The sequence below is a fragment of the Nerophis lumbriciformis genome, linkage group LG15 (assembly GCF_033978685.3).
Source record: "Nerophis lumbriciformis linkage group LG15, RoL_Nlum_v2.1, whole genome shotgun sequence".
In the NCBI taxonomy this organism is placed as follows: domain Eukaryota; kingdom Metazoa; phylum Chordata; class Actinopteri; order Syngnathiformes; family Syngnathidae; genus Nerophis; species Nerophis lumbriciformis.
Genome location: NC_084562.2, coordinates 20,275,001 through 20,285,000, shown reverse-complemented (window position 1 = coordinate 20,285,000; position 10,000 = coordinate 20,275,001). Strand labels below are relative to the sequence as shown.

At 40.8% G+C, this 10,000-nt stretch overlaps 1 protein-coding gene across 1 annotated transcript in view; it reads left to right on the top strand.

The window, feature by feature from the left end:
• lmo7b (LIM domain 7b) overlaps window positions 1–10,000 on the top strand; it is a 95,676-nt gene that overhangs the window by 75,899 nt on the left and 9,777 nt on the right. The window contains exons 19-24 of the mRNA XM_061974545.2: window positions 109–216; window positions 279–353; window positions 2,869–3,023; window positions 5,407–5,451; window positions 5,546–5,598; window positions 5,668–5,839. Coding sequence (XP_061830529.1) covers window positions 109–216; window positions 279–353; window positions 2,869–3,023; window positions 5,407–5,451; window positions 5,546–5,598; window positions 5,668–5,839 — 608 coding nt within the window. The remainder of the gene's footprint in view (window positions 1–108; window positions 217–278; window positions 354–2,868; window positions 3,024–5,406; window positions 5,452–5,545; window positions 5,599–5,667; window positions 5,840–10,000) is intronic.

Here is a 10,000-nt window from a genome sequence, read left to right as displayed (position 1 = left end):
CTGTCTGTCTGTCTGTGTGTGTGTCTGTGTGTGTGTGTGTGTGTGTGTGTGTGTGTGTGTGTGTGTGTGTGTGTGTTGCCATGCTCAATCTTGCCCGCCCGTCTTCAGCTCCAGGTGCCGGCCATCAGCCCCTCCTCATCCGGCAGGTCGTGGGACCGTGACGACCACCGCAGGCGGCAGGAGAAGTGGCAGGAAGAGCAGGAGCGCCTCCTACAGGTGAGGACCGGCACTTTAGCACGCCTGTGATGTGCAGCGTTGCATTTCTTTGCCTTGTTTAGGAGCAGTATGAGCGAGATCAGCGGAGGCTGGATGCTGAGTGGCAGCAGGCTCGACGTGCTGCGTTGGAAGGGGAGGTGTGTTGCAGGCTGGGATTCCTTTCATTCAAGTTGTTTTTTTAGACATCCATTTACTTTTGTACCTCAAACATGTTTGTGCATAAATATATTCTCCAGCCTGTAAGGCTGAATGTAGTTTAATGTGTGAGATAAATTGATTTATTGCACATTTAAGCAGGTAATTCAGTGCTGATTACGCCATATTACTGTTAGGAATCCAATTGCCGTATTTTCCAGACTATAAGGCGCACTTAAAATCCTTTTTTTTGTTTCTCTAAACTTGACGGTGCGCCTTATAACCCAGTGCGCCTAATAATTCTGGTTTTGCTTACCAACCTCAAAGCATTTTTATGTGGTACATGGTGTAATAAGTGTGACCAGTAGATGGCAGTCAAACATAAGAGATACGTGTAGACTGCAATATGATGGCAATATGACTCAAGTAAACGACACCAACATTTTATATGTTCCATTGAAAATATAGAACATTACACACAGCGCTCAAATCCATCAAAATGTTTTAGTACGACTTTGGTAAGCTATGAAGCCGCACATCTTGATCAATTGTCAGCGCATTAAACATGAGTATTATTATGGTGTGTGTAGAGATGTCCGATAATGGCTTTTGTGCCGATATGTCCAACTCTTAATTACCGGTTCCGATATCAACAGATACGGATATGTACAGTTGTGGAATTAACACATTATTATGCCTAATTTTGTTGTGATGCCCCGCTGGATGCATTAAACAATGTAACAAGGTTCTCCAAAATAAATCAACTTATGGAAAAAAAAATGCCAACATGGCACTGCTATATTTATTATTGAAGTCACAAAGTGCATTATTATTTTTTTTTACATGCCTCAAAACAGCAGCTTGGAATTTGGGACATGCATGAGAAGGTTGAGGTGGGGTGCGGGGGGTAATGGGTAGCGGGGGTGTATATCGTAGCGTCCCGGAAGAGTTAGTGCTGCAAGGGGTTCTGGGTATTTGTTCTGTTGTGTTTATGTTGTGTTACGGTGCAGATGTTCTCCCGAAATGTGTTTTGTCATTCTTGTTTGGTGTGGGTTCACAGTGTGGCGCATATTTGTAACCGTGTTAAAGTTGTTTATACGGCCACCCTCATTGTGACCTGTATGGCTGTTGACCAAGTATGCCTTGCTTTCACTTGTGTGTGTGAAAAGCCGTAGATATTATGTGATTGGGCCGGCACGCAAAGGCGCAAAGGCAGTGCCTTTAAGGCACGCTCACTATATTGTTGTCTGGGTGGAAATCGGGAGAATGGTTGCCCCGGGAGATTTTCGGGAGGGGCACTGAAATTCGGGAGACTCCCGGGAAAATCGGGAGGGTTGGCAAGTATGACTGGGAGACGCAACTGCTCTGTACTTCTCCCTACGTCCGTGTACCACTCCGTACAGCGGCGTTTTAAAAAGTCATACATTTGACTTTTTGATACCGATATTACATTTTAAAGCATATAATATCGGCTGTCCAATATTATCGGACATCTCTAGGTGTGTGTATAAGGTAAGACGTATTATCTGGCGTTTTGTTTCGCAATATTATGCAAAAGGAACTTTTCTTATTTTCTGGTACCTGCTGATCTGTATTTGGGATCTGCATAAATCCTGAAAAATTGCGCGAGTCCGCCTTTGTAGTCCGTGCCGCTGTAGTCGATAAGCTACTAGTTTTTCTCTATCTTCTTGTTATGGGACATTCATCCTCCGCTGTTGCCATTTCTAATATAAAGTAGTGTAAAGTTCTTACTTATATCTGTCAGTAAACTCGCCATGAAAGCGCTAAAACATACCGGTGTAGTGAGTTTACATTATTCACCCAAGGAACTTTAGTTATTAGGGAGTTGCGGTCGGACGGTTTTTCACGGGACACATTTCCGGCCTTGTTGTTGTTGTTTCCGGATGATAAGATGCTGCTCCGTTATTGATTGAAGTACAGTCTGAATGTCATTAAAACAGTTAGCGCCATCTTTTGCCACTTCTTCCACTCCCGTCCTTGCACGCTACACTGCTACAACAAACAAAGATGATGGTGAGAAGACGCTGCCGTAGGTGAGCCACGTAAATAAGACCGCCCACAAAACGGCGCATCCGGAAGTGACTGTCAGAAAGCGGCTTGAAGATGATCTGTAAAACAAAGAACCACCATAACATGTTTTATAGACCACAAGGAAGTGTTTTCAATTTAGAAAAAAAATAATAATCTGACTCCTTTTAATGCGCCCTATTATCCGGTGCGCCTTATATATGAAAAAAGATCTACCGTATTTTTCGGAGTATAAGTCGCACCTGCCGAAAATGCATAATAAAGAAGGAAAAAAACATGCATAAATCACACTGGAGCCCGGCCAAACTGAAAAAAAACGGCGACTTATAGTCCGAAAAATACGGTAAATTAGACCATTCAACGGCAGTGCGTCTTATAATCCGGTGAGCCCTATGGTCCGGAAAATACGCCAAGTTTTTTTTTTTTTTTGGAGAACCCGTTGCAAATGTATTTCATTTGATGTTTCAGAATAACTTTGAGATGATCAAAGATGCCGAGACCCCTATCAGGAGGATCCATGTGAAGAGTTTGACCAACACGGGAGAGACGAGTCCTGGCGAGCTCGAGCTAAACGCTCACAGTCGCACGCACAAAGATCCGAATGAAAAGATGGATGGAGACTGGTAAGTTGTTACACAAATGTACTGCGTGTGAACTTCATATCACGGTACGAACATTTCTTATAGCGGTTATTGTGACCGAAATTATCACGGTTATCATTATAAACGCGATATTTTTAAATGTGCTTGTACTTTTACTGAAATCTTTCAACCACAAACACAATCAAAATCCAGGCATGTGAAATATTATTACATGATGCCTTTTATCTCTATTTACATTTTATATAGGGGTATTCTTTTTTAAGTTACGTCCTTTTACATGTACTAATGTCTAATGTATGTACATGTTAAAGTTAAAGTACCAATGATTGTCACACACTCACTAGGTGTGGCGAAATTATTCACTGCATTTGACCCATCACCTTTGATCACCTCCTGAGATGTGAGGGGAGCAGTGAGCAGCAGCAGTGGCCACGCCCGGGAATCATTTTTGTAGATGCTGTATCGGGACCGATCCATCAAAATATGTCGTATAGGAGTAGGAACTGTACACCATGAAACATTAAAAAAAATAGTTTTTCAAAGTAATAACTTTGTGAAATTATAAAAACCCCACAAGTAATGTAAATAAATAAATAAAACATGGTTCACTTATATTAATATTAAACAGTTTGGCTAATGAAGATAAAGTCTAACAAGCTTTTTTCTAGCATATTGAGCCGAATGTGCCAGTCTTTTCGTTGTTGAGCCCTACAATGAATGTACTAATATGATCCACTTCAAGAAACTCTTCAAACTTAAAGTGTTTACAAAGTACAAAGAAGAAGAACCATGATAAACATTCTGAATTTATTTCATCCATCTATTCTTTCATTCTCAAAATAATCTTAGTTATCTCATCAAATGAAATATGACTTTATTCACCAATTATTATTTTATTTATTTATTTTTATTGTGATTACTTATAGAGTATATTGTGAATAAATTGAGAACAGGAAGTGAACAAAAGTTTTAGCAACTGTAATGTAAAAGAAAAAGGGGTTGGAATAAATAAGCTCTGCTTCTTCCTACTCCTTTTCGAACATGTTGAAAAGAGAAACTGGAAATTGTGATGCATCATGTTGTATGCATGCATGTTCCAAATAAACTCAAACTCAAAAGTGTTTATACTCCAAGTATTGTACTAATTACGCTCCAGCTGTTTGACTGTAACGAGCGTCTTAAGTCAAAGTTTTGACGACCAAATTTTGGAGGCGTTGAAATTCGCCATGCAAAATTGCCAATGCTAATCTCTAGCATGTCTATGGCATATTTAATGTAAATTAGCATCGAGCTAGCAAATTCCCAAAAAACGGAGCCTTACTTTACGTACGGGGGCCGTCTTTTTGCTTTGATGGCATGGAAGCTTGTTTGAAAGGACAAACTGCATGAAAATTGCTTTGAATGCTTGTAATCCCCGCAACAAATGTATCAGAATATGGTACACTTCGATTTGATGCAAATCGGTACCCAGGAGCACAGACGGAATTTGGTCGGTGCCTACATTATAATACCCAATTCAGTCCTCATCCCTAAATATTAGAGATGTCCGATAATATCAGGCTACCGATATTATCGGCCGATAAATGCTTTAAAATGTAATATTGGAAATTATCGGTATCGGTTTCAAAAAGTAAAATTTAGGACATTTTAAAACGTCGTAGGGAGAAGTACAGAGCGCCAATAAACCTTAAAGGCTCTGCCTTTGCGTGCCGGCTTAGTCACATAATATCTACGGCTTTTCACACACAAGTGAATGCAAGCATACTTGGTCAACAGCCATACAGGTCACACTGAGGGTGGCCGTATAAACAACTTTAACACTGTTACAAATATGAACCCACACCAAAGAAGAATGACAAACACATTTCGGGAGAACATCCGCACCGTAATACAACATAAACACAACAGAACAAATACCCAGAACCCCTTGCAGCACTAACTCTTCCGGGACGCTACAATATACATCCCCCGCTTCCCCCTACCCTACCCCCACCTCAACCCCGCCCACCTCATCCTCCTCATGCTCTCAAATTCCAAGCTGCTGTTTTGAGGCATGTTAAAAAAAAATAATGCACTTTGTGACTTCAATAATAAATATGGCAGTGCCATGTTGTCATTTTTTTCCATAACTTGAGTTGATTTATTTTGGAAAACCTTGTTACATTGTTTAATGCATCCAGCGGGGCATCACAACAAAATTAGGCATGATAATGTGTTAATTCCACGACCGTATGTATCGGTATCGGTTGATATCGGTAATTAAGAGTTGGACAATATCGTTATATCGGCAAAAAAGCCATTATCGGACATCTCTACTAAATATGACTGTCCACTCTGTCGTCCTGCTACTAACTCAGTTTTGTTTTTTTCATGGCAACTTATTGCTGCTAACGGGACACCTCAGGGCGGACGGCTCCTCGGGCTTTGCTCACCTTTCCCCCGCACACAGGTCAGAACAAGCCTGACTTCTCAGCCCACGTATCACTATTTTGTATTTCAGGCAAATGTATAAAAATATTGACTTTCTGCCGCCCCCCCTGTAGGACAAAGTCCTTGTCTACTCCAACATTAGCTGGTGCACAAAAACAGCAAAGAGGTGAGGTATCGTTGTGTCGACTGTTACTGTTGTTACTTTGTTCCGCCTGACGTGTTTGACTTTGTTCAGGTGATCCAGGAAAAAGGAAAGGGGAGCCCGCTTCCAAAGCCGCACACGAGCGGCAGCAGATCTTGGAGGAGATGAAGAAGAGGACTCAGCTTCTGACCGACAACAGTTGGATACGTCAGCGCAGCAGCAGTTTTTACAAGGAGCCCATTTACATCGGGGTGCCTCTCAAGAGGTCTGTTTTTTGTTTTTTCACTTTTTAACATGTGCTCATAATGGAGATCAACAGATGTTTTTTTCAGGGCCAATCCAGATTACCGTATTTTTCGGACTATAAGGCGCACTTAAAATCATTTCATTTGCTTAAAAATCAACAGTGCGCCTTATAACACGGTGCGCCTAATGTACGGCAGTGACGTGCGGTGAGGTTGATGGCTGGTGAGGCACTGACTTCATCACAGTCAGATTTACAAACATATGAACCCTAAAGAGTATCTTATTCACCATTTGATTGGCAGCAGTTAACGGGTTATGTTTAGAAGCTCATACCAGCATTCTTCCCTGCTTGGCACTCAGCATCAAGGGTTGGAATTGGGGGTTAAATCACCAAAAACGATTCCCGGGCGCGGCGCCGCTGCTGCCCACTGCTCCCCTCACCTCCCAGGGGGTGATCAAGGGGATGGGTCAAATACAGACGACAGATTTCATTACACCTAGGGTGTGTGTGACAATCATTGGTACTTTAACTTAACTTTAACTTTACACATACAAACTGTAGCACACAAAAAAGCACATTTAATTAAAAAAAACGTTATTATGGTCTTACCTTTACTTATAAATGAAGTCCACAACTAAAGCCCTCACTTAAACTTTCCACGTGCAAGATTGAATCTATTTAAAAAAGTGTAATCGAGGGTTTATAAATGTCGCCTATACTGTATGAAACTACAAAATAACAAACACGGAGGCTCCAGTTTACACGAGGACCACTTTATTTACCTTCTTTCAAAAACCTCCGCTCCACTACAACATGTCATCACTTCCGCTCTTGGCGCCTTCAAAATAAGAGCTCAAGGCATATACTGTATAACAGCGCATAACAGGAACTTAACATCACAAAGAGGAAAGCCCATAAAAATAGGTTAAAAAAAAGTTATTTAATAAGAAGCCAAAAAATGCAAAAACAATAATGTTCGTGTTGGAGGAGTTGTGAATTAGATACACCTGCAGTCTGCAGGTGTACCTAATGTTGTGGCCCTGCAGTCATTCACAACTCCTCCAACACGAACATTATTGTTTTTGCATTTTTTGGCTTCTTATTAAATAACTTTTTTAAATAGATTCAATCTTGCACGTGGAAAGTTTAAGTGTGGGCTTTAGTTGATATAACAATTCTACGGCGGGGGTGCAGGAGGCGGGGTTACTGGAGCCTCAGCCAGTGCGTCTTTTGCAGCCGTTTTATGATCGCTCAGCACAAGAAATACATTACACACATACAGTTGTTGACAAAATACACTGTACATTATATACCTCAGCTAACTAAACTATGGAAATGTATAATATAGTTCATATAGCAATACAGTCTCACTGCACAGCAGGCCAGCAGTTAGCCGAGTCCGGAATCCATGTTGAGGCACTGAGTGACGTGCCTCAACTGGCTGCTGTTCACCGCACCGTCTCTTCTCAGTATTTGAACGGCAAATGTGAAAATTCAGCGATTTTGAATAAAAATAATCTAAAACTGGTGAAGTTAAATGGAAAATAACTTTATAGTATAATCACTGGATACATATAACAATTTAATTATTTTTTTTTCTTTTTACATTTTTTTCTTTCCATGATTGCAGGTGAGGCCACGCCTCACCTGCCTCTAGTGACTGCACGTCACTGATGTACGGCATAATTCTGGTTGTGCTTATCGACATTGAAGCAATTTTATTTGGTACGTTATAAGTGTGGCCAGTAGATGGCAGTCATACATAAGAGATATGTGTAAACTGCAAGATGATGCCAGTAAACACCAAAACTTTAAATGTTCCATTGAGAATATAGAACATTACACACGGCGCTCAAAAATTTGTCAAAATGTTTTAAGCTATGAAGCCGCACCGCTTGATGGATTCTCAGCGCATTAAACATACGAGTAATAATACGGTGTGTGTTTCAGGGCCGCAAAATGGCACTTATTAGCAGACATATTACCTGGCGTTTTGTTTCGCAATATTATGCAAAAAAAGCTTTTCTTACCTTCTGGTACCTGCTGATCTGTATTTGGGATCTGCATAAATCCTGAAAAATTGCGCGAGTCTGCCTTTGTCAGGCATGTGATTTTTCCGTCTAAAGTCGGAATTCCGTCTTTTTTAATCTCGGGAAAAAAAAAAAATTATCTCCCGTTTTTCCGTTTTTTTTCCGACCCTAAATCAAGATTCGAGACGTAGTTTATATTACGCCGTAGTTGATTGGTCGATATGTTCCTTGTGACCAATCAGGACATTTGTTATGAATGATGACGTTATCATAATGGTTATTACCGCCATTTTCCATATGTAAACGATGTCGGTTCTCGAGAGAAAGGACGCTTTACAAGTAAAAGAAATTGATAAACATGTCAATAATAAGTTTTGATAGGACTGGATGGAAAGGGAAATCACTGATACTGTTGGGAAGAAGGAAGTTACGACTTTGTTCTGTGATTTTATTCGGAAAATCGATCGTCCCGGAAAGGTTTGTGCAGTTTCAAGGCTTTGGAAGTACATGCGAAACGCCAAAAACATATGAAACAACTTAAAGCAAGGTATGTTCTATTAATGATGTTTTCATGTCTTTAAACACTAAAATATTTTCTTCAAATGGTGCTGTCTTTGTTAATTTTAGCATGTTACATTGGTGAAAAACCAGGAGCTTCGGGGGGCGTCGCCCCCCTTGTCCCCCCACCAGGGCACCCCACCTGGACCTGGCTGGGGGCCTTTGTCCCCCAGACCCCCGGAAATGTTTTCAGTCTTTTTCATTGTGGTCAAATCACATGCCTGCTGTGTAGTCTGTCACCGTAGTCCAGTGGTTCTCAACCTTTTTTCAGTGATGTACCCCCTGTGAAAAATGTTTTAATTCAAGTACCCCCTAATCAGAGGAAAGCATTTTTGGTTGGAAAAAAAGAGATAAAGAAGTAAAATACAGCACTATGTCATCAGTTTCTGATTTATTAAATTGTATAACAGTGCAAAATATTGCTCATTTGTAGTGGTCTTTCTTGAACTATTTGGAAAAAAAGATATAAAAATAACTAAAAACTTGTTGAAAAATAAACAAGTGATTCAATTATAAATAAAGATTTCTACACATAGAAGTAATCATCAACTTAAAGTGCCCTCTTTGGGGATTGTAATAGAGATCCATCTGGATTCATGAACTTAATTCTAAACATTTATTTTGTTGAAGTATTATTCAATAAATATATTTATAAAGGATCTTTGAATTGTTGCTATTTTTAGAATATTTAAAAAAAATCTCACGTACCCCTTGGCATACCTTCAAGTACCCCCAGGGGTACGCGTACCCCCATTTGAGAACCACTGCCGTAGTCGATAAGCTTCTTCTTGTTATGGGACATTCATCCTCCGCTGTTGCCATTTCTAATATAAAGTAGTGTAAAGTTCTTACTTATATCTGTCAGTAAACTCGCCATGAAAGCGCTAAAACATACCGGTGTAGTGAGTTACAATTATTCACCCAAGGAACTTTAGTTATTAGAGAGTTCTGGTCGGACGGACACATTTCCGGCCTTGTTGTTTCCGGATGAGAAGATGCTGCTCCGTTATTGATCGAAGTAAAGTCTGAATGTCATTAAAACAGTTAGCTCCATCTTTTGACACTTCTTCCACTCCCGTCCTTGCACGCTACACCGCTACAACAAAGATGACGGGGAGAAGAAGCTGCCAAAGGGGAGCAACATAAATAAAACGGCGCATCCCACGCTTTGCATTGGACTTTTGGTGATGTATGGCTTAGATGCTGCTGCTCGGCCACGGAAACCCATTCCATGAAGCTCTCTGCGTGCTGTACGTGGGCTAATTGGAAGGTCACATGAAGTTTGGAGCTCTGTGCAGAAAGTCTTTGCACTATGCGCTTCAGCCCCTCTCTGTCAGTTTACGTGGCCTACCTCTTGGTGGCTGACTTGCTGTTGTTCCCAAACTCTTCTATTTTCTCATAATAACGCCGACAGTTGACTTTGGAATATGTAGGAGCGAGGACATTTCATGACTGGATTTGTTGCACAGGTGGCATCCTATGACAGTTCCACGCTGGAAATCACTGAGACCGGCCCATTCTTTCACAAATGTTTGTAGAAACCGTCTCCGTGCCTAAATGCTTGATTTTATACACCTGTGGCCGGGCCAAG